General features: G+C 45.5%; 1 protein-coding gene across 2 annotated transcripts; it reads right to left on the bottom strand.

Annotated features, from left to right (window-relative positions):
• Positions 1 to 24,005, bottom strand: TUBAL3 (tubulin alpha like 3). Of its 2 annotated transcripts, XM_032349853.1 has the most exons (4): positions 23,946 to 24,005; positions 8,753 to 8,996; positions 2,468 to 2,616; positions 1 to 1,191 (listed from the first exon to the last, which is right to left on the bottom strand). In XM_032349853.1, the coding sequence occupies exons 1-4, from the start codon at positions 23,985 to 23,987 to the stop codon at positions 247 to 249; spliced, it is 1,380 nt and encodes a 459-aa protein (XP_032205744.1). In that variant the 5' UTR covers positions 23,988 to 24,005; the 3' UTR covers positions 1 to 246. The 2 variants fall into 2 exon arrangements, with proteins under 2 accessions (XP_032205744.1, XP_032205743.1); XM_032349852.1 differs by lacking the exon at positions 23,946 to 24,005 and having other exon boundaries at positions 8,753 to 9,199.

Here is a 24,005-nt window from a genome sequence, read left to right as displayed (position 1 = left end):
AGAAAGAAACATGGACATGATCCAGAGGCTCAAAGGACCCCAAACCTAGGGGGTCCACAGGTAGCTGGGCTGAACCAACAGACAAGATACTGACCCATTTGACTGAGAGCTGAGCTTAGGGTCTTGTTTGATTGGGTTTCCAGTTTCTTCCAAACAGGGGGAACCCTACCCTCCAAGAGTACATAACGTCTTGAAAGAAAGCAAGACACTTCAACTTAACACTCATTCTCCTCGGCCACATTTCCATCAGGAACTTTGCCCCATTTCTTCATAATCCTTCTCCAGAGCGGCCAAGTCTTCCCTGGCCTCTGAGAACTCGCCTTCCTCCATGCCTTCCCTGCTGTACCAATGCAGAAACGCCCTCTTGGCATACATGAGGTCGAACTTGTGGTCCAGGCGGGCCCAGGCCTCCACGACGGCCGTGGTGTTGCTCATCATACACACAGCCCGCTGGATCTTGGCCAGGTCCCCTCCTGGCATCACCATGGGTGGCCGGTTGTTGATGCCCACCTTGAAACCAGTCGGACACCAATCCACAAACTGCACAGAGTTCCTGGACTTCATGGCTGCGATGGCTGCATTCACGTCTTTGGGGACCACATCCCCTCTGTAGAGTAGGCAGCAGGCCATGTACTTCCCCAGCCGAGGGTCGCACTTGACCAGCTGATAGGAGAAGTCAAAGCAAGCAGCGGTGATGTCAGACACAGAGAGCTCCTCATGGTAGGCGTGGTCAGCAGAGATGATGGGGGCCAAGGTTGTCACGGGGAAATGTATTCTTGGATAAGGGACAAGGTTGGTCTGGAATTCAATGAGGTCCACATTCAAGGGCCCCTCAAACCGGAGAGAGGCAGTAATGCAAGACACCGCCTGGCCTATCAGCCTATTAATGCTGGCGTAAGAGGGACGCTCGACACCAAGTTTACGGTGGCAGATGTCATAGATGGCCTCGTTGTCCACCATGAATGTGCAGTCTGAGTGCTCCAGGGTGGTGTGCGTGGTGAGGACGGAGTTGTAAGGCTCCACGACAGCGGTGGAGATCCGGGGGGCTGGATAGACAGAGAACTCCAATTTCGTCTTCCTGCTATATTCTATCGAGAGCTGCTCCATTAGGAGAGATGTAAATCCTGATCCAGTGCCTCCTCCAAAGCTTCGGAAAATCAAAAATCCCTGAAGTCCACTGCACTGCTCTGCCTGGGGAAGCAAAGGAGAGGTGAGACCTGGGCCACATGAACCCCGCAGTGGCAGTGGGGAGACAAGAATTTCCCCCAGACAAAACTTTCAGAAAGGACGAGTGTGCCTTTATTATCGCCCCAGGAACACACGTGAGTGGTTACCTGTGGGGTAGGGGAAGCACTTTAGAATTTCACTATAAACGAAGCATAAATATTCAACTGTCTTTAGCTGTCTTTCACAAATGTATCAGCTTGTGAGCTACAGTCTTTCTCAGTAACAAACAAAATGGTCAAATATTGAAGCAACCTACGCCTCCCCGCTTCCCCCAGGAGATGAAGTACCTCTCACTTGTACATCCAGCCTACTATGCAGGTGTAAAAGGCATCGTGTGATTGAGGAGAATGCCAGACACCAATATGTGTACTAGACAAAGGATTCTCCAGATGCAGGTCCGTTAAGAAGAGTTCAAGGTCAGGAACTAGAGTAACTAATCTCCTGGTGGGATGTGTCACCTGTTAACTTCACGAATAACGAGACTACAGGAAAAGGACAGGTGTCAGGAGGCTTTGGAGGTCTGTGAGAAGGTGAGCCATGTTGAGTGGGCAGACGCAAGACTAGAGGGAGGCTAGTCATTAAAAAGAAGGCCACCCTGCCCTCTGTCACAGCATGGAGGGACCTTAAGGCCATTAGGCCAAGAGAGATAAGTCAGACACAACAGGACAAATACTGTGTCATCCCATTCATATAGGTGGAATCGGAAAATGTGCAACTCGTAAGAACGGAAAGTAGCACAGTATCTGGTGGGGGCTGTGGGTGGGGGAAACTGGGAGACGTTGAAGGACACAGACATCCAGCTAGCAGATGAGTCCATTCTGGGAGCTAACAGACAGCACCGTGGCTCTGGTTAGCAATTCTGTGCTGTAGGCTTCAAAGTTGCGAAGAGAGTGGATTTTAAACGTTGTCAACACACACACACACACACACACACACACACACACACACGTTAACTGCACTGTGGCCATCACTGCGCAATATCTCAATAAAGCAGTGGAAAAACCAAAGTCTTTCCTCATAAATCTAAAAAGAAAGAGAAGACGAGGCTGCAGTAAGCGAAATGGAAATGGTTTCTTCCATGCATCCTACATCGCGAAGTGTCGTCCAAGCCTACACCAAGGGGCCTCCCAGCCTTGAGTGTCTGCGGGAGAGGCCGGGGGCGGTGACCCGGGTGTTGTGTGGAAGGCGGATCCCAGGCACTCAGGCACGGGCCCCCGCTAGGCAGAAAGGGGCCACTTGCCAGCTTTCGGATCCTCTCGAGCACCAGATCGATGATCTCGGACCCCACAGAGTAGCGACCGCGGGCGTAGTTGTTTGCGGCGTCTTCCTTCCCACTGACGAGCTGCTCCGGGTGGAAGAGTGAGCGGCGCTGGCCGGCCCGAATCCCATCTGCAGAGGGGACATGAGGTCAGCACGCTCCCTCCATTTGACGGCTAACCCTTTGCCAGTTCAACTGCCAACCCAATGCTGATTTCCCCAGTGTCACGGTAAAGAAAGGTTTTCAACTGCCGAGCTGGCCTTCCTCAGTCTAGAACAGTATCATTACTTCCAGACAAATGGGAAGTACATTTTCCCAATGTAGACCCTTTGTTAGTTTCTCACAGCTGCTGTAACAAATTACAACACACCTGGTGGCTGAAAACAAGAGAAATGTTTTTTCTCGCAGTTCAGGAGGCCAGAAGTCCAAAGTGAAGGTGTTGGCAGGGCTGGTTCCTGCCGCAGGTCTCAGGGAGAAGCGGGTCCTCGGCTTGGGGCCGCACACTGGAGCCTACCTCCATCACGCATGCCCACTCCCCGGGACTGGGTCCGCTCTTCCTCTCATAAGGACACAGACCCTTGGTGTTATGGTCAACACCAATCTTGTAGGACCTCAACTTAGAACATCAGTGGCAAAGACCTTATTTCCAGATAAAGGCATATTCTGAAGTTGTAGGTGGACACATTTTTAGGAGACACTCTTCAAACCCATCACACACCCTGGCCTTAGAATGCTCCAGCATTCTAAGGCCAGTATTTCTATCTACAAATCGCCGACTGAGTGCCAGAAAAAGCAGGAAAAAGCAAACTGATCTAAATTATTGCTAGTCCACTTTAAAAGAGGCTTTAACAAAGAAGGTGTGATGAGCTCAGATGCCCTCCCCCACTCGAATGCAGCTGATAAAAGCGCAAGTAGCAGGGAAATTGGGGTGAACATGTTGGCAGTCTTCAACACAGCCAAGGGCAACTCCTGCCTGGTTTTCCTCCTTTTAAAAACCTGCTCAGCTTGAGAAAATACCAAACACACGTCCTCAGGCCCAGGTCCTGCTCCCCAGGCCGAGAAGTACCCAGATAGCCCAATTCCTACAGAATTACACATGGGTGTTTGAGGGCCAAGCAGGCTCTGGGAACGTTGCCCAGCTTACGGCAGGATGCCATGCGATGCAGCATTCACGAGCACGTATCTGAGAATCTGTTTCCCAAGTTCACGGTTTCCTTCATCACTCGGCTTTCCAGCAGTTTCTTAGCATCCTTAAATCCCAATGACCTCACCTCACATATAAGGATAATGTTAAGACCTACCCCCTTGAGCTCCTACGAGGATTATGTGAGTCATAGAGCACAATGCACGGCCCATATGACAACAATTATAAATAATAACGACACAACTGGCTTCACAACACGTACTTATGCTAACGCTGTATTGACTCATCACCAGATTCCCTACAGATAGCCCTAGAAGCTCACTGACTGAGAGGAAACACGCTCCATTTCTAAGAAGGAGATGGCTCTCTCAGTTCACCTTGCTCTCCTGCCCGTAACCACGATTTTCTTTTTTTCATTTTTTTAAAAAAGATTTTATTTATTTACTTGACAGAGAGAGACACAGCGAGCAAGGGAACACAAGCAGGGGGAGTGGGAGAGGGAGAAGCAGGCTTGCCACTGAGCAGGGAGCCCGATGCGGGGCTCGATCCCAGGACCATGGGATTGTGATCTGAGCCAAAGGCAGACTGAGCCACCCAGGAGCCCCTTTGACCATGAATTTCTAACCACAATTTTGCACACCACCAAATGTTTAAATTTACTAAAACTGATTTACTAAAACTGACTCTTAAGTAACACACACACACCCAAAAAGTAACCAAAAGACAAATCAAAAAACCCACCAAAGTGAAGAGCTTTAAAAGATATATTTATAAACAAGATGTAAGTGGGCGTATAATTCTGTGGACTATTTGCTTCTCACTTACAGCTATAAGGCTGAGTTCAGGCAAAGAAGGGAATTTCTGGAATTTTGGAAGCCTGCTTCTTCATGTCAACATTCAGTGGAGATCTTGAGGGTCACTCATAAATTCTTTCGGTAAAAACCATTCTTGGAGATCAGTGATTACAGCACTACCATTTAGTGCTCCCAGTAGCTCTGCTACCCAAGCTGTCCACTCTCACTTCCTGGCACCTTCTCTACTTTCCTGAATGACATGAGCATCTGACCCAGCATCCTGAACCAGCACCCTCAGGGCGTTCAGTGGTTTTTAAACACGATTATTTGGCAATCCCTTGCTTCCCTACTTCCAATGCTGTCAGCCCCATTCCTCTTGAAATCACTCACAACTGCCCCCCCATCCAAAACCTTAAAGTTGCGAAATCCTTTCTCCAACCAAACTTCCTTACTTCCCCCTGCTCCCCCAAGACCCAGCTCAACAGTCTTGCCAGACTCCTGTCCCCATCACTCTCCTACCCACACCCTGTTCCTGTTCAAGGTACATGCTCCTCCACGCCTCTGGGAAGCTGCCTATGCTGCTCCCTCGGCTGAAGATGTCTGATGGCTCCCCAGCTGCTCACTCCTTCCTGGGGATACCGCTGCATCTCATGGACATTTCTATTGCTATTAGGTTGCATTGAAGGACGCTGGTAATTTTTAGGTAAGAAATAACCAACCATGGGCAATTTCATACGCCTCAGATGAACACGTGTGTTGGTGTTGCTACGACCACTTACATTCTCTTCTCCACTAGCTTATGCTGCTCTTTTGTTGGAAGAGAATGGCTTTTTATTAGTTGGCAGACCTAGGGTCAACCCAGTTCTCCCGTCAACAGTTCAACAACCTAAGGCCAGTTCCATGACCTGCCCAAGACTCAGCTTCTTCATCTGTTAACGGAAGATGGCAACAAGGTTTCCTAACAGAATTGCTGGAAGGATTATAGGAAAACACCCATGTGGTTTTTTGCTAATAACAGTGGCTGCTGCAGACTGAGTGTTCGTGTCTACCCAGGAGTCACACACTGAAGCCTCCCCGCAGTGTGAGGGTGTTAGGAGGTGGGGCCTTTGGGCGGGGACGGGGCCAGGGTGGGGCCCTGGTGAATGGGGTTAGTGCCCTCGCAAGGGGCCAGATGTGAGGACACGGTGAGACGGCAGCTGTCTGCACAGCGGGAAGAGAGCGCTCATCCGACACCAGCCAGGCTGCCACGCTGGTCTTGCACTCCCGCCTCCAGACAATGAGAAATAAATTCCCGTAGTTTAAGCCCCCAGTCTGCAATATTTTGTTAAGATGGTCTGAACTCACTAGGACAGTAGGAGGGAAGAGATGGACATTCGTTCCTGTCTGTGCTCGTCTCTACTAGCTGGAATGAATGTTCATTGGATTCACTGAAAGATACTAAATTCTTTCTCACCTCAGCCTGCCCTTTCCACCCCTCCTCCCTTCGGGCTGGCTTCACCGGTCTGCTCCGTCTGCTCGGTCTGCTCGCACAGCCTGGCCCTGGGCTTAGAAGCAGACGCTTGCCGCCAGGCCCACATCCCTGCTCACCCTGTCCACCTACCACAGGCACCGCCCACCCCAGCTGTGCTCCCCGCCCCTCAGACCCACACTCCGCACACCCTTCACACTTCCCTTGACCCTCGGTCCTCTTCTGCAAACGTGGATTAAACCTCCTGCCCTTTCTCTGAGTTCTCACACAGCATCACTCCGTTATTCTGATCACAGAACTCCTCAATGAGCACCTTCCTCCTTGACACAAAATCCTCAGTCTCTACCTCAGAGAAGGAGAGGCATGACCCACTCTCTCCGTGCTTCGGGTCCCCTCACTCACTCACCCCGAACCCTCCCGCCCCTCCCTCTCTCCTTGTTCTGCCTACGAATATCTTCAGTAGAATTCTACTCTACAAACACAATAAAAACTCACCTTTCCTTCATTCTAGAACCATTTGGGCTGGCTTTGAACAAGAACAGCTACTACCACCGCTTTTGAGTTTCATCTCTATAGGATAACTTCTCACTGAACCCCTCTGGTTCCCCCATCTTTTACCAGGACCAACCTCTTCACCTGCAAATGGAACTTACCTACTCCCACACACCTAGGACTCCCCTCTGCAATTCCTACCTCATTCATCAATCTCATTATTCAAACAGTGAAATCTGACTGCCATCTCTGAATTCTCTCTAGAACATTCACTGACACAATCTGTTGCTCTTGTTTTAGACGGAGGTCTCTCAAATCTGGGTTCTCTTCTCCATTCTCCCTTCACACATCACAAAAACCTTGTAACTTTCTCCAGTTTACTCTCTTTCTAGATTAGTACCTGGCACATAGAAATGGTGTATACATTAATGAATGAATCTCTCTGATTAACATTACTGAAGTATAGTTCTCAATCTGTCTTTTCCTTGCTCTTAAATCTTCACTGGCCCCCTATTGGTTATGAGGTTCACACCACACAAATGATTCAAAGAAATCCCATAGCCGGCCTCCACTCCAGTTGATGTCTTCTATGAGTCTGCTGTATCAACATCTTCTCCCTTTTCAAGCTGAAACAATGTGTTTTCCATCCTCTCTCACCTGTGAACTGTTAAACAACTCTTACCCAGCCTTCAAGACTCAGATGGAGTATCACTTCGTCCATAAAGTCCTTTCTGGTCTCTTCCGGAGAGGAAGAGAGGAGATCCCTACATGTCACCCTCTCTACAAGGCCTTCCTCGGCATCCCTTAGGAAAAAAGCACCTCCCCCCACTCACACAACGTTCCCTATCCCTGTGGCCCTGCTTTTATTCTTCTCCATGCCACTGATGACCATCAGGCATCCCACTAGAATGGAGGGTCCATGAAGACTCAGAGTATATACACCTCCAATGTGAAGAATAGTGCCTTGCACGCACTTGTTGAATAGAACAAGGTAAAAAACAGTGCCTTCTCCTAAAACCTGGAGCTTATGCCTCTCTGTTTGGGCCAGTTCCAGATCCTCAAAACTGCCCTCTCTCTATGCTGTTTTCTAGAGGACTGGGGAATTTCTTCTGGTCTCTTCCTGCCATGTATCTCTGCCCTGACATGCTTATTAGCTTCTGATTCCAGATCCTAAGCCGCCTATTTGCCTAGCATCTTCAGATAGGCGCAAGTTAAAACGCCTGCCACAACATTCCGGACACTGAGATGTGGTCTCTCACACTACTGCTTTAGCTACATTCACCAAAGTCCTCTGGGGACATATTCTACTCTGCCCAGGTTTCTAGGATACGAGACTCTAGCTAAAGCTCACAGCTGCAAACCCCCATTTGTCTGAAACAAAAATTCAGATATTCTCTTCAGGCACTTAGAGCTCAAGTCAGAAGACAACATAACTGCCTCTCCTAGCCTCCATGCGAATCTCACCAGTTCCTGAAGCCACCAATATTTCCTTATTTTCATCCTTTCACACCCAGCAAACACGGAAGCGGCACATAGGAATCCTGGCTGAGGCAGTTCTTACCGTCCTCTCGTACTAACACTCCATCTTTTCCTTCCCTTGGTCATTGATCTACCTGATCAGTTACCTGAGCTGACCTGGTTCCGATAAGGAAATGAAATCCAATCCACTGTGTACAGATTGCATTCTCTGAAGATGGCCACAAGAATGTTTTCCATTACTTGTGTGCTTCTAGAACCTTGCTCTTTCCACATCAAGAGGTGAGGTCCACTATTCCTCCCCTGGGGGTATCTCTGTAATGGTTTCAAGCCATCAAACAGCAATAGTGACACACTGGGACTTCTGAGGCTAGATTACAAAAATGCCACAGGCTTCTGCCTTGTGCTCAGGTGAGGCTTCCTCTTGGAACCGGGCTGCTAAGTCATGTTTCTGGACAAGATACTACAAAGTCTGCTATTAATAATCATAAAATTGTGCTGATTTCTCAAAGTTAGATTTGTCTGGTTCCTTGCCTCTTCAGAGTCATGGTCAGGTAATGCCAAATTTCAGATTTTTTGTTGGAATCTTCTAGCAACTGGCTTTCAAATCCAAAAAAGACTTAATCTTCTGCGACAACAGACGTGTGGAGAAACTAAAAAGGTTTGAATTTGTTTCATCACACAGAGAAAGAAGGCTAAGCGAGTACTCCCTTTGGGTATGTTTCACGCCGATCGCCTTAAGTGGTCACGAATGAACTTCTAGATCTAAAAAATATCCCCATGATCCTATTCAGACAGATTCACACAATCTGGTGAGCCCATCTCTAGTACTGGATTTGTTTGCTTGGAGTGCGGACCTGGTTATGTACAGTTGAATGCAAGCCTTACATTACCTATAACAGCGGGATCCAGATCCATGAGGAGTGCTCTGGGCACGTGCTTCCCAGCTCTCGTCTCACAAAAGAAGGTACTGAAAGACGCATCCATGTGCTCCATGTTCCCACTTTTCAGCTGATCGTGTCTACTACTGAGAACAACGCCGTCTGGCTGGATTCCATGTTCCAGGCAGTAGAGTTCCCAGCAAGCATCCCCAATCTGGACGCCAGCTTGGCCAATGTGGATGGAAAGGCACTCCCTCTGAAATAAGCCGTAGGAGGTTAGAACCAACAGCCCTTGAAGATCACATGAGCTTGGTCCCTCAGTAATGCTGCTCACAGTCGATAGAAACCAAGCTTGCAGAAGCCAATGAGGGAAATGTATGATAAGGCTAATTAAGTGTCTCATGGAAACCAAAACCCAGGGCACAGGTACGCTTTAAGAACAAATGAACCAAGGACTCCCATTTTATTTTATTTTATTTTATTTTATTTTATTTTTTTAAAGATTTTATTTATTTATCAGAGAGAGAGAAGGAGCGCGAGCGAGCCCAGGCAGATAGAGTGGCAGGCAGAGGCAGAGGGAGAAGCAGGCTCCCTGCCGAGCAAGGAGCCCGATGTGGGACTCGATCCCAGGACGCTGGGATCATGACCTGAGCCAAAGGCAGCTGCTTAACCAACTCAGCCACCCAGGCGTCCCAAGGACTCCCATTTTACTGAAAGATTTCTTTCAGCATCATAATTTAAGGACTTACTGAATAACAGGCTAAGCATGTGAGTTAAGAATATATATCCATAATATATTATACATGTATAAAATCAAGCTACCTCACCCAGAAAAATCTTAGCTAGTTACTGGAAAGGAATAAAACCAAAAATCAATGTATAACCTTGACCTATATTAAAACCCATTACACTTAAAGATGTTACTTTTTCACATCTTGAGGTTTTATATTTATTATGCATATGTGTTCTAAAGAAGAAAGGATGTTCTCAGCAAAATTTACCAAGGAAACATGTAGATTTCACAACCCCAAAATGTAAAAACTCAATACTGCAATAAGCAAACAAGAATAATGGTTCATAAAAAATGATTGATATGTAGTTCTTCATATTAAGGGCTATCAATAGGGCAATTTTACATACATTAATTAAAAAAAACTTGCAGAGCATCTGGCGGGCTCAGTCAGTAGAGTGACTGTTGATCTCAGGGTTGTAAGTTCAACTTCATGTTGGATGAAGCAATTATTTAAAAATAAAATCTTTAAAAACCCAAACAAACACTTGAGATAGCCGGTAGAGAAATAGGCAGATGACATACACAAATGAATTATTAAAATTAATAATAAATGAATTATTTTTAAACATTGAAAAATGCAAGGATTTAGGCACAAGGGAATTCACAGTATTATTTATAAGAGTGAGAATCAAGAATCAATCTACATTCATTTATTGTTGGGCATTTGAAGAAAAGTTATGCAACCCTTAAAAGTTTACCCCCCAAATTTTATGACATGGGAAAAGCTTATGATAAAACTGAGGTAAGGGGCATATAAGTTGTATAAGTCTATATAAAGTATGACATCAAATACATTAAAAAGTAAGCAGAGAAAAAGAACCTTAAAATGCATCAAATATTAACTATCTTTATATCTGGGCAGTGACTATTTTCCCTTGTCTGGACTCCAGTGTTTTCCGTCACCCTCATCAGCCTCCACTCCCCCAGCCCACATTTACGTCACCATTCATGTCCTTCTTTTTAAAGGCCAACACCTGTTTTGGTCATTTAAACAGACTCATCTAAGAGAAGGAAAGAAAAGACCCAGAAAAACCACGAGGGCAGCATTGACACATTTGAATGCTGTGGGGTTTTGACGGCCAGCGGGCATGGGACAGGTCTGTGCAGGGGGGCATGGGCTCCCCTTCCAGCTGTTAGCCTGGTGAGCCCATCAGCAGCCCTGCCCTGGTCCAAGCTGCTCTTCCGCTGGACAAGGTCTGAGATCAACCACGAAAAGACCACTCGTCCAGGGAGGGAGGGAGCTCTGGCCGGTCACAGCCTGCCATCCGACCTGGACTCTGTTCCTGCTCCAGCACATCACGCCCTTGTACTCTGTCTCCTCGATTCACAAGGACTAACAGCCGTTCTGCTTTATGAGGAATTCAAGTTCACTACTTGAGTAGAACTCCCCCCACCCGTGCCTTTTCCACGCAACTACAGATCTCTCACGACAAAGTCTGTGAACTCCATTCAGGAAGCGCCTCACCCAGGATCCCAACCTCTGTCCAGCAAAGAAAAAATCAAACAGCTCCGTCATAAACGAGCTACTAACGTGCTTGTCTGCAAAGCACGGCTTCCTTCCTCCCACACCTGCTGGACTGCAAACGATCTCAGTACAGTACAGCTACTGTCATCAGATCAAAACTCCCTAGATTTAGGTAAAAATGCTGAATGGTGGGGGGGGGGTTCATTTCATGGTTTCCCCATCTTTTGAGCCACTTACATGCTGATTTCTCTCACAGCACCCCAGCTTACCGCCCAGGCTATGGCAGGTGCACACGCATCTGCTCCAAGTACCCAGAGAAAAAATAATCACTAACGTGGAAGAGCAGTTGCTGCTCTTTACACACAATCTGTTACCCAAGGGGTTCAGACATAGGCCTGGTATGGTCCTTTTCAAACTTGACAGGAGCACTTGGCTCAAGAAGGACCAGTCACGCCCTTCCCAGTTTGAGAAGCAGCTGAGTTTATGACTTAACTGTGTCCCAGGGCACAGAAGGCTATTTTCACCTTCTTCTCTTAGCCAGTCCCTCCTTTCCAAACTATCTGTTAAAACATTAGCCACACTAGGGGCGCCTGGGTTGCTCTGTGGGTAAAGCCTCTGCCCTAGGCTCAGATCATGATCTCAGGGTCCTGGGATCAAGCCCTGCATCAGGCTCTCTGTTCAGCAGGGAGCCAGCTTCCCCCCTGCCTGCTTGCCTTTCTGCCTACTTGAGCTCTCTCTCTCTTTCAAATAAATAAATAAGATCCTTTAAAAAAATAAATAAATAATAAAACATTAGCCACGCTATAAAATGATTGTAAACTGCCAATTCAATATTGATATTATCAGCTGCTACAATGTTTATCTAAATTACTAGGAAGGCACAATCTTCTACTTAACTTTTTATTTTGAGATAAAATAAGTAGTAGATTCATACACATTTTAAGAAAGAATGAAGATCTCATGTACCCCATACCCATTTTCCACCCCGTTAGTATCTTGCCAGGTAATACTGAAAAATATCTTCCCCAGAATACCGAAATTTGGTCAAGCAACAGAACGTTTCCATGACCGCAGGGATCCCTCATGTAGGAAGGCATGATTTTTAAGAGCAAAATAACTTCAATATCCTTAAAATGTTGGAGAGAAAGAGTCGAAGGGAGTGAGACTATCAGATAAGAAAGCAGTATGAATTTAAAATTCTAAGACACCAAAAACTGCAGGGACTAGCACATAAGACATTAAAGGGAGAGTGGGTCTTCAGAGATGATCCCCAAACAGGAATTACTGTAAGTAACTATGTTCATTGTTGTCCCCCAAGAACGAAACTCAAGAGAGGACGAGGAGATGGCCATGCACTTTACCCTGTCGTGCATTTATGAGTCTAGCCATGATGACTTGGGTCTGAAGTCCCCAGAAACTCTAAACGCATAGCTAAAAGTGGAGCAATTGGTTTCTACAGAAAAATCAGCACAGCAGGTCCAAAACAAGTGTAGAACTAAAGGAAGGAAGGGTTCCTATTTCACTACTTCGGTTAAAAGCAGGGAACAAACTGCAAATTCACTAAGCTTTTCCTAAAAGCAGCAAAACCACAGGTGAACAGACCAGAGCTTCTCCAAGTCTGCCTCACACACAGTAACCAAAAGAAACAAATGTCTCCTTTAAAATTATTTCTCTTGTACTAAGAATGTATTAAGGATGGTTGGGCAGGGAAGAGGGCCAAATACGGTTAGTAAAATTTGCTACAAAACCACAGCAACACTAATAACCACGTCCAAGAACCCCAGCCACTTACCATGCTGATCTGGAGGTGCCCCTGCTGGCCCTCGGTAATGACCAAGCTGCAGGCCCAGGTGGACTTTATCACCGGGCAGGAAATGACTCCAGCTGAGGAGGTGAAGACACCTGCTTCACTTAAAGCAGTACAGCCCCTTCCTGAATTTCCCGTTCTCTGCCCCAAAGCAGCGATGTGGGACCCGAACAGCCTGAGATAACTCTTGTACAACTACAGGTGATGTCATTAGAGCGTACCCAAATCTACTTCCAACTTAAACCTGTTCTGGTTAAAAATAACAACGGTCTTCTTTCAAAGATCCTCCTCTGGATTAAGAATGTATTAAGCATGGATGGGGAAAGAGTAGGAATCAAATTCGCTGTAATAGCAAATAGCTTTTTCTAGCGCATAAGGACTACATGAATATCTTCCCTTTAAATAAGATTCAAACAATTCCTGGGACAGAGAATCAAGAAAGTGTCTTTTTACCTCTCACCTCCTACTCATGTGCCTTGACTGTGACCACCACTTCCAAATGTATGGGGATTTTCTATGTTTTGGTTATTCCTAATTTTATTATTTGCTCTATTTTAAATTGTGATATTATTATAGATAACATACACTTATACTGTTATTTTTGGTTATTTGAATTAAGATCAGAGAACATACTCTAAATGATTTCTCTCTTTATATATTTGTCAAGACAACCTTCATGTTCTGCTATATGGTCAATTTTTGAAAATGTTCTGTGAATGCTTCAAAAGAATGTTTTCTGCAATTTGTTGGATGCAATGTTTTAGATACACATTTCAAATTGATTTACTGTGTAGTCTAAACTTTGAGTATTGATTCCTTTTAGAGATGTGTTAAATTTTCCCATTATGATTGTTGATTTGTTTATTGTTTCTGACAATTTTTGTTTTATGTATTCTGAGGCCATGTTAATAAGAACATGTAAATTTTAAATTGTGAGATTTTTTTTTAAGATTTTATTTATTTATCTGACAGACAGAGAACACAAGTAGACAGAGGCAGGCAGATAGAGAGGAAGGGAAGCAGGCCCCCTGCTGAGCAGAGAGCCCGATGCGGGACTCGATTCCAGGACCCTGAGATCATGACCTGAGCCGAAGGCAGCGGCTTAACCCACTGAGTCACCCAGGCGCCCTAAATTGTGATATTTTCTAAGGAACAAAATATTCTATCACTTTAAAATGACTATATCTATGAATGATTTTGTCTTAAATTCTTTATTACTGAATAGTAATATTACTACTTCAATATTATTTTCTTGGTTAGTGTCTGAATGATGTATTTTCTAGCATTTTGCATTCTTAAGAATTTTAAAACCTTTCAGAATTCTCACATTTTTGATGTGTCCTTTGTAAGCTTACATTACAAAAATTATGGGAAAATATTTTCTTATTTACCTTTTAGTTGAAGAATTTAGTCCATTACATCTAATGTAATAACTAATAAAGCTGGGTTTAGATATCTTATTTTGTGCTTTTATCTTCTATCTGTCCCCATGTTCTAAGTTATCTGTTGACATCCTTTCTTTTGTGCCAATGACATGTATTTAAGCCAACACGGCCTTATTGTTATTTCATAAAAATCAATGTTTATTTTACCACTTTCTTTGCTTTTCATTCCTTCTGCTACTTTTTTTTTCCTTCTGTTTGAAGTAAATCCTTCAGAATTCCTTGAGTGAGGTCTTTCGATTACCTTTTTTTCCTTTTGTATCAAATGCCTTTAATTCACCCACCTTCCTGAAAGGTATATCTCATTGGGTATGGAATTCTGTGCCAGCATTTCTGCCTGAGTCCACTGGCTTCTGGCCCCCACTCCTGCCTACAAGAAGTTGTCAGTAGAAGAGTTGCTCTCTTTAAGGTCTCTCTGGATGCATTAGAATTTATCTTTGTCTTTGGCTTCTTTAGTTTTACTGGATTTCTTTACCTGTCTGGCTTTGGATTTGTTGGTTCTAATGATCTGTAGATTCATGTCTTTCTTAGTTTTAGAGTTCTCAGCCATGATCTTCTTTGAGTATTGCTTTCCTCCCATTTTCTCTTTCCTTTTTATTAGACATTTTTATATACCTTATACGTCTCTGAACATCTCCTATTTGCAATCTCTTTATACCTTTGTGTTACATCCCGCATAATTTCTCCAGCTATCTTCCTCTTTATCCATTATCTTTTTGGGGCTTTATCTAATCTTTTTTTTAAAGTCATGCACTAAGTTGCCAATTGTAATGACTATATTTTTTCACTTTTTGGAAGTTTTTTTTTTAATTTGCTACATCCAGTTTTGTTTTTTGTTTTTGTTTTTTGGGTGATTGACTATTTCCCCAAGATATCTTCCATCTTGTCTTCTATTTGTTTAGACATAGTAACTGTAGATGTTTCCTAATCTAACTGATTATTCCATGAAACAAACATCTTTGCAGGTTTGTTTCCTTTGTCAGTTATTTTTTCTGATTCATACCAACGCTGGCTTTTTTTCCCCCTTATGTACTTGTTTTTGACTGTGTGCTTCTGGTTTTCTTTGAGAACTTATTTGAAAGGAGTCTTTGAGGTTTGGAATGAACATTTTTCTCCAGAGACAATTTGCATTTACTTTTGCAAGTCATTTAGGGGGTGTTATCTGTTTAAATTGATGCACTGAAGTTTTATTTTTCAGACTATCCAAGTGAAGTGATTTTAGGTTACCTTTTGGTCTAGGGCCATCTTGTGGTTATAATTCTGAGAGGCAATCCCTCCTAATGTCCTGCTTTGCTCAAGGCCAGAGGAAAAACCTTGCCATCTCTTGGGTGTCGAGTGGCCTTACACTTATTCTAGAAGTATTTGAGGAGTTCAAATTTATGGAGGAGGATCTCCTATGAAACTATCTTAGGTTGGGCATTGATTCCTCTCCCTTGGGCCCAGTGGGTCCATGAAAACTGATGCTTCCCTGTTTGGCAAGCACCTTTAACACAAGAAGGAGTTTCTGGCCTCCATGTCTCTCTCTCATTCCCTCAGGAACTGGCCTTGAAATGCTCTACTGTCTTATTCAACAGCACTTTTGATATGTTCTTTTGTGTGTTGGTCGGCATTTTTAGTTTCACTTAGTGGTCAAAGGGGTCCAGCTAACTTATCCCACCCATCATATTACTAGAGCTAGAACTCCAATTGCTTTTTAAACTTGTTGTGGATGTGTCTCTTGTAAGGATAGTGAGAGTCTCTGTCTCTCAGTGGGAAAATGTAGTGTGTTCACATTGCTTGTGATTACCAATATGCCTGAGTATATTCTTGCCTTACTTTACATTTTCCACTGACTAGGCTTTTTTTCTTTTCATACTTTCCTCCAATTTGATAGCCTGATTGAATTCCCTTTGGGCACCACAATATTTTTCTAGTGGTTTGTAAGTTGTAGCTCATTTTCCAGTATTTCTGTTACTCTCAATTTTTTTTTAATTTTTTATTTTTTATAAACATATATTTTTATCCCCAGAGGTACCGGTCCGTGAATCGCCAGGTCCACACACCCCACACCACCCACCAAAGCACACACCCCCCCCAATGTCCATAACCCCACCCCCCTTCTCCTAAGCCCCCTCCCCCCAGCAACCCTCAGTTTGTTTTGTGAGATTAAGAGTCACTTATGGTTTGTCTCCCTCCCAATCCCATCTTGTTTCATTGATTCTTCTCCTACCCACTTAAGCCCCCATGTTGCATCACCACTTCCTCATATCATGGAAATCATATGATAGTTGTCTTTCTCCGCTTGACTTATTTCACTAAGCATGATACGCTCTAGTTCCATCCATGTTGTCGCAAATGGCAAGATTTCATTTCTTTTGATGGCTGCATAGTATTCCATTGTGTATATATACCACATCTTCTTGATCCATTCATCTGTTGATGGACATCTAGGTTCTTTCCATAGTTTAGCTATTGTGGACATTGCTGCTATAAACATTCGGGTGCACGTGCCCCTTCGGATCACTACGTTTGTATCTTTAGGGTAAATACCCAGTTTAGCAAACTCAACACCCAAAGAACAAATAATCCAATCAAGAAATGGGCAGAGGACATGAACAGACATTTCTGCAAGAAGACATCCAGATGGCCAACAGACACATGAAAAAGTGCTCCATATCACTCGGCATCAGGGAAATACAAATCAAAACCACAATGAGATATCACCTCACACCAGTCAGAATGGCTAAAATCAACAAGTCAGGAAATGACAGATGCTGGCGAGGATGCGGAGAAAGGGGAACCCTCCTACACTGTTGGTGGGAATGCAAGCTGGTGCAGCCACTCTGGAAAACAGCACGGAGGTTCCTCAAAATGTCAAATTTTTAATACGCAAATTTGATTATATTTGTTAATTTATATATTATTTTAATCTTATATATTTTAGTCTTTTAGAAATCTATTACCCACCAAAACATGCACGCATGTGTGCGCACACACACACACATACACACACACACATATTTTCAGTCTTCCCCCTTTGTAAAAAAATTTTTTAAAGATTTTAAGTAATCCCTAAGCCCAATGTGGGGCTTGAATTTATAATCCTGAAATCAAGAGTAGTATGTTCTACTGACTGAGCCAGCCAGGCACCCCTCAATCTTCCCCTTTTATGCTATCCTCACATCTCTTGCTTCCAAAATTGATATTATCTGGAATTTTGGTGTCACTAAAATAATTTTTTTACACTAGCCATTAAAAATTATTTAGGCATAAGTATAAATTGTTCTGGCTTCTTTATATACTACTGCTTCCTGTAACCCACTTAATTCTTTCTCATTGGATTTGTTAGTCATGTTGCTGGATTATACATGCAAGTAATTCTTTCAGTTATGTGGATGGTAATTTGATAGGTTCCTGCAGATTCAAAAATGTGTTCACCTTTTCTTCCCCCTTAAATAATAACAATGTGTTTGAATATGGGATTTTAGGTTCCAAACCATATGTCCTCAAACCTCTGAAGATACTGGCCATTATTCCTTCTTTCCATTAAAAAATATTACACTGCTCTAATTCTTTGTTCCTTATAGATAGGTTTTCTTTGAGAACTTTTATCATTTTTCTCTTTATTTCTTTGAACATGAAAATTTCCATGATGTGGTTCTATGTAATCTTTTTAAAATCACCTCATTCCATACTTAGAGGATACTTCTAATACTCAGGTCTTACTCTTTCTTGGGCCTGGGCTTTTTAATTTAGTTATTTTTTCCTCTCCATACTGCCTGTTCTCTCTCCTGGACTCTAGTTAGATAAAAGTTGAAACCTTTAGTGTTGCCCTTTTGACTCTGTATTCTTCTTTCATATTTTCCTTTCCCTGGGTCTTTGCATCATGTTCTTGGAAAATTCTTCAGCTAGAACTTTTGGCCTATTGATTTGCTTTTCATCTGCATTGCTTCTGCTATCAATGTGTCTTTTGGTTTAGTTTTATTTTATTCTATTTTATAGAATTTTTTAAAGATTTTATTTATTTATTTGAGAGAGAGAGCACAAGCAGGTAGGTGGAAGGGCAGAAGGAGAGGGAGAAGCAGACTCCCACAGAACTGGGAACCCTATGTGGGCTCGATCCCAGGACCCTGAGATCATGACCTGAGCCAAAAGCAGACGCTCAACCGACTGAGCCACCCAGGTGCCCCATTTATTTTTAAGTGACCAGAATTTTAGTGTATTTTCTTTTCATGGCTGAATTGGCATCTCACCTCTCCCTTTGAAGTCTTCTGTTTGTGTTTGTGAAGTCTTCTGTTTCTTTCCTTGTGTTCTAATTCTTGCCCCTTTAGGATTTTGATGTCCCTCTCATTGTGAAGGCTTTCCTTAAATCTTTTAACAGTCATGGTTTTATCTTTTATCCTGTTTTGTCTTAGACCTCTGTGTGCCTGCCTGTGTGTGCTATTTTTACAGCCTGTTTCTGGTGATACAGGTGGAAGGTTGGAATGTACTGCTGGAGCGGCTTCTATCTGTCTTCTGCTTTCGTGTTCCCCATCTTCCCTGGAATAGTCCTGAAGCACTGCTCCATATCTCCATCTTTGGGTCCCACTCACTGCTTTAGCCAATGGGCAAGTATACTTCGCAAGCAGAGGAGGGGGAAGAAGCTAATTGACTCATCTGCTCCAAATGTACCTTCCAATTTAATGATTCCAAATCATTAAAACTCCTTCTGCATCTTGTATCTGTTGATTCTGCATGGGGAGCTCCTTTAATCATGTGTACTCCAGCAGTTTTCTCCTGAATTTATGAGTTCTACTTGTCACAGAATTTGATCTTCATAAAGTCAGTCCCATCTGTCTCTATCTGCCAATAATCCCCCAAATTTTTAGGGTTCTGGTAGTTCCATATAATAAAGGCAAAGAATAAGCCGGTTTCATTTTATAAAACCAGAATCGTGTTTATTTTGTTGCTGTGTCAAATTTCTCCCATTGGGCCCTGATTATTTTTAGTTTGACACAAGATAAGGGGAAATCAGATGATTTAATTACCTCTTTTCTGAACTACTGACATTTAGCATGTTTCATTATTTTTTTTTTAATTCTCAACCTCACTTAGAGCTATGATTACTTAAATTTGCAAAGGAATTAGAACAGAATTAGAAAAGTCTCTTTAGAAATATAACCTAAGAAATGCATCTTAGTATTAGTTTCTTTTTTTTCTTTTTTTTTTTTTTTTAGTAATTTATTTCTTCCTTGAAACACTAAATCCTAAAGGAATAAAGTTCCCTAAAGTAATAATAATTGGAATTTCAAGTCTGGAGAAGTCTTCTGTTGTGATGGTTAGTTTCATGTATCAACTCGGCTAGCCCATGGTGCTCAGTTATTCAACCAAACTCTAATCTGTAACTGAGAAGGCACTTTGTAAATATGGTTAACATAGACAATCATTTGACTTTAAGTAAATATTACCCTTGATAACATGGGTGGGCCTCATCTAATCAGTTGAAAGGCCTTAGAAGCAAAGCAGCAGCATCAGCTTCAGCTCCTACCCAAGAGTTGCCAGCCTTCCAGTCTGTCCTACTGACTTCAGATTTTATAGAGCCCACGTCACATAAATTCCATGAATACACTTCCATACACACACACACATCACACTACTTCATACCTCATATACATACAAATACATAAATCTCTCTTCTACATAAACCTCCATTTTTACATAAATATAGATATATATAAATATTTATTACTAGCTCTATTTCTCTGGTAGAACCCTCACGGACACATGGGTTAGCTGTTGTTAGGTCTTTGAAAGAGAGTGGAAAAAAAAACTTGCAAGTATGAAAGTGTGGGGTATATGGTTAGGATTTCCTTTCTTTACAAAGTTCGTCTCTTTAACTATTTTTCAATATAGGCTAGTCAACTCACTGGCTAAGTGATTGAGAAAAAATAACCTTCTCAGCAAGAAATTCTTCGGCTCTGAGAACTAATTCTTTCTGATATTCTGACATTTGTGAAGATATCTTTGCTAATTCTCTGTTGGCAACCCAGGCTGCCACAGCCAGAATCACTTCCCATTGTCATTCCCACCCCTACCGTGCCCACCGCCCTACCTTCTTCCCTCTCCTCCTCCCCCACGACGAACAGAACTCTGTACTTTGAAACTTCAGTGGCCTCCTCCCCAGAAAATCTAAGCATAAAAGCAATTTGCCTCAATCTACTTCTAATTTATTGTACTTCTCCTGGCCACACATTTTTCTTCCCAAGTTCCATTCCTCCGTCATTCCAGTTTCCAATTTAACTGTTTTTCTCCTTGAAATATCCAAAACCAAACCAAGATCGTAAATAGATGATAGACAGGTGCAAAACAATGACCAGCTTTCCCTTCCCCTACACACAGACCCACATGATAGATTCGAAGAAACGAGAAGCCTGATTTCAAACAGTCTGTCCTGTTGCGCCTAGCAATACTCTTTTGCTGGTCAGATATGATGACTGGACAGTTTCTCTATCAAATACATTTACCATCAGAGTTTTCTCCATCAAATACATTTACCATCAGAGTAACCTTCCCATTGGCGGTTTAAGACTGCACGAGCTTTGATATCTTTAAAAGTCTTCTCATTCTCATTTTTCTGCAAAACATGCGTCTGAGGGCTTGGGGAAAGAAGTGAAGTATCCGTGGTGCAGAGGGGTCAGGCAGACTGCTGGAAGTGGCCGAATAAAAGACACTGCGCTTTCCCAACATTCTCCCTCTACAACCCCACTTACGTATGTAAGCTGGTACGTACTGGATGACCTTACTGGTCGCTAAAACAAGCGTGATAGTTAACATTTGGTAAGCAGTTTTACAAAAAGAATTTGATTTATTTAGAGAATATGAGAGACTAGGTTTTACAAGTATTGGTTTGTGTACTAATGCATACCAGTCTACTAGCTGTTGAAATAATCTTTGAGAAAGACACCCAAAAGAGTATTTGTAAATCTGTTTGCGTGGAAACCTGCTCCTTAGGGGAGCCTGGCTGGCTCAGTGGGAGGAGCATGTGACTCTTGATCTCAGGGTCATGGGTTCAAGCCCCCCTTGGGTATAGAGATTACTTAAATAAACAAACTTGAGGGAAAAAAGAAAGCTCCTTAGACAGCATTTCTGTATGTTTTACTCTAACTGCTGCAAAGCAAAACTTTCTTCTTTAATTTCCGGGGGAGAGTGGGGTAAGGCAGGACATCTCAACAGGATTCTTGTAACACAAGAATTTGTCCTCATGTTATAAACGCAATTCAAGTTCAGCATCTCATGATTAAAAAATTACGAAATTCAAGAAAGTAAAAAAAAATTCAATATTATAGTCTACTTAGTGAAATTTTAATACATTGATTGCATGTTCTTTTAAATCTCTTATAATTCATAACTCAGAGTATACTGAATATACGTCTATATGCCATGTTTTTATTTCAGACTTACCGTACCTATCCTATGATACACTTTATAGTTAATTTTTATTGGCTGAAAATATTCTTCCCCGTGGATATCTTGACGTCCAGGGGCAACAAAATTTCACTTCTGTCCTCCCAGGGCGTCGGGGGGAGGGTCATGCGAGGGAAAATGTCAGAACGCAGATGGACAGGGGAAAGCAAACCTCGTCGCAGGTACGCGGGAGCCCCAACAGGCGAATGAAGAGCCAAAGAATTGGCGAGATCCGAGGGCTTTCACCCTAGGTCAGAGCAAGAGGCACCGGCGGGGAAAGGAGCTGAAATGTACGAGAGCAAAGCGGGGCGGGAGTTTCTTTCAGGAGCGCGGCTGGGGCAGGAGTCCGCCTCCCGGGGCTTCGTCCTGCCGCCCCGGTCTCTGCCGGTGGTGCTTCCTGCTGCGGGGTACCCGGAGCGCAGCGCTCCCACGCAAGCCGCAGCCGCCGCGCTCAGAGGGAACCCGGGAGTCGCTCAGAGGGAACCTGGGAGTCGTTCAGGGGGAACCCGGGAGTCGCTCAGGGGCAACCGGGGAGTCGCTCAGGGGCAACCGGGGAGTCGCTCAGGGGCAACCGGGGAGTCGCTCAGGGGGAACCGGGGAGTCGCTCAGGGGCAACCGGGGAGTCGCTCAGGGGCAACCGGGGAGTCGCTCAGGGGCAACCGGGGAGTCGCTCAGGGGAACCGGGGAGTCGCTCAGGGGGAACCGGGGAGTCGCTCAGGCGGAACCGGGGAGTCGCTCAGGGGCAACCGGGGAGTCGCTCAGGGGCAACCGGGGAGTCGCTCAGGGGCAACCGGGGAGTCGCTCAGGGGCAACCGGGGAGTCGCTCAGGGGAACCGGGGAGTCGCTCAGGCGGAACCGGGGAGTCGCTCAGGGGCAACCGGGGAGTCGCTCAGGGGCAACCGGGGAGTCGCTCAGGGGCAACCGGGGAGTCGCTCAGGGGGAACCCGGGAGTCGCTCAGGGGCAACCGGGGAGTCGCTCAGGGGCAACCGGGGAGTCGCTCAGGGGGAACCTGGGAGTCGCTCAGGGGGAACCCGGGAGTCGCTCAGGGGCAACCCGGGAGTCGCTCAGGGGCAACCCGGGAGTCGCTCAGGGGCAACCGGGGAGTCGCTCAGGGGCAACCGGGGAGTCGCTCAGGCGGAACCGGGGAGTCGCTCAGGGGCAACCGGGGAGTCGCTCAGGGGCAACCGGGGAGTCGCTCAGGGGCAACCGGGGAGTCGCTCAGGCGGAACCGGGGAGTCGCTCAGGGGCAACCGGGGAGTCGCTCAGGGGGAACCGGGGAGTCGCTCAGGCGGAACCCGGGAGTCGCTCAGGGGCAACCGGGGAGTCGCTCAGGCGGAACCGGGGAGTCGCTCAGGGGGAACCGGAGAGTCGCTCAGGGGCAACCGGGGAGTCGCTCAGGCGGAACCGGGGAGTCGCTCAGGGGCAACCGGGGAGTCGCTCAGGCGGAACCCGGGAGTCGCTCAGGGGGAACCGGGGAGTCGCTCAGGCGGAACCCGGGAGTCGCTCAGGGGCAACCGGGGAGTCGCTCAGGCGGAACCGGGGAGTCGCTCAGGGGGAACCGGAGAGTCGCTCAGGGGCAACCGGGGAGTCGCTCAGGCGGAACCCGGGAGTCGCTCAGGGGCAACCGGGGAGTCGCTCAGGCGGAACCCGGGAGTCGCTCAGGGGCAACCGGGGAGTCGCTCAGGGGCAACCGGGGAGTCGCTCAGGGGCAACCGGGGAGTCGCTCAGGCGGAACCGGGGAGTCGCTCAGGGGGAACCGGGGAGTCGCTCAGGCGGAACCCGGGAGTCGCTCAGGGGGAACCGGGGAGTCGCTCAGGCGGAACCCGGGAGTCGCTCAGGGGCAACCGGGGAGTCGCTCAGGCGGAACCGGGGAGTCGCTCAGGGGGAACCGGAGAGTCGCTCAGGGGCAACCGGGGAGTCGCTCAGGCGGAACCGGGGAGTCGCTCAGGCGGAACCGGGGAGTCGGGGCGCCCCTTCTGCGCCCGGCGTTTGCGCGCGCACAGCTCACGGCAGCCCCCGCGCCCCCGACGCGCAGAAAGTGACCTTTAACATCACGGAACGTGCTAGAGAACGACCGTCTTTATACCGGAGAAGGTCCCTTACTTGACGTCCGCTTTGTTGCCGCTTCCACAGACTTACAGGATGAAGGGCACCTTCACGCCCTGTGCTCCCGGGGGGGCTCTCTCCCCCGGGGACGACTCGCGATCGGGTTTTGCTGGTTCCCTAGAGACGCTCCGAGAGCACGTGTCCGTGCCCTGAGGTAACTGGGATCTACCTCACGCGAGTAATTCGGCTCCTCTGCGGCCAAGCACCACATCTCAGTTCAGGTCATCAC

The sequence above is a fragment of the Mustela erminea genome, chromosome 6 (genome assembly GCF_009829155.1).
Source record: "Mustela erminea isolate mMusErm1 chromosome 6, mMusErm1.Pri, whole genome shotgun sequence".
Lineage (NCBI taxonomy): Eukaryota > Metazoa > Chordata > Mammalia > Carnivora > Mustelidae > Mustela > Mustela erminea.
This window is presented reverse-complemented; position numbering and strand designations above follow the sequence as displayed.

Coding starts and splice junctions, on each gene's coding strand:
- TUBAL3 (XM_032349852.1), bottom strand. CDS start 9,143: ATGAGACACTTAATTAGCCTTATCATACATTTCCCTCATTGGCTTCTG. Junction 2,617..8,752: donor TCTGGATCCCGCTGTTATAG/GTAATGTAAGGC, acceptor TCCCCTCTGCAG/ATGGGATTCGGGCCGGCCAG. Junction 1,192..2,467: donor TCGAGAGGATCCGAAAGCTG/GCAAGTGGCCCC, acceptor TTGCTTCCCCAG/GCAGAGCAGTGCAGTGGACT.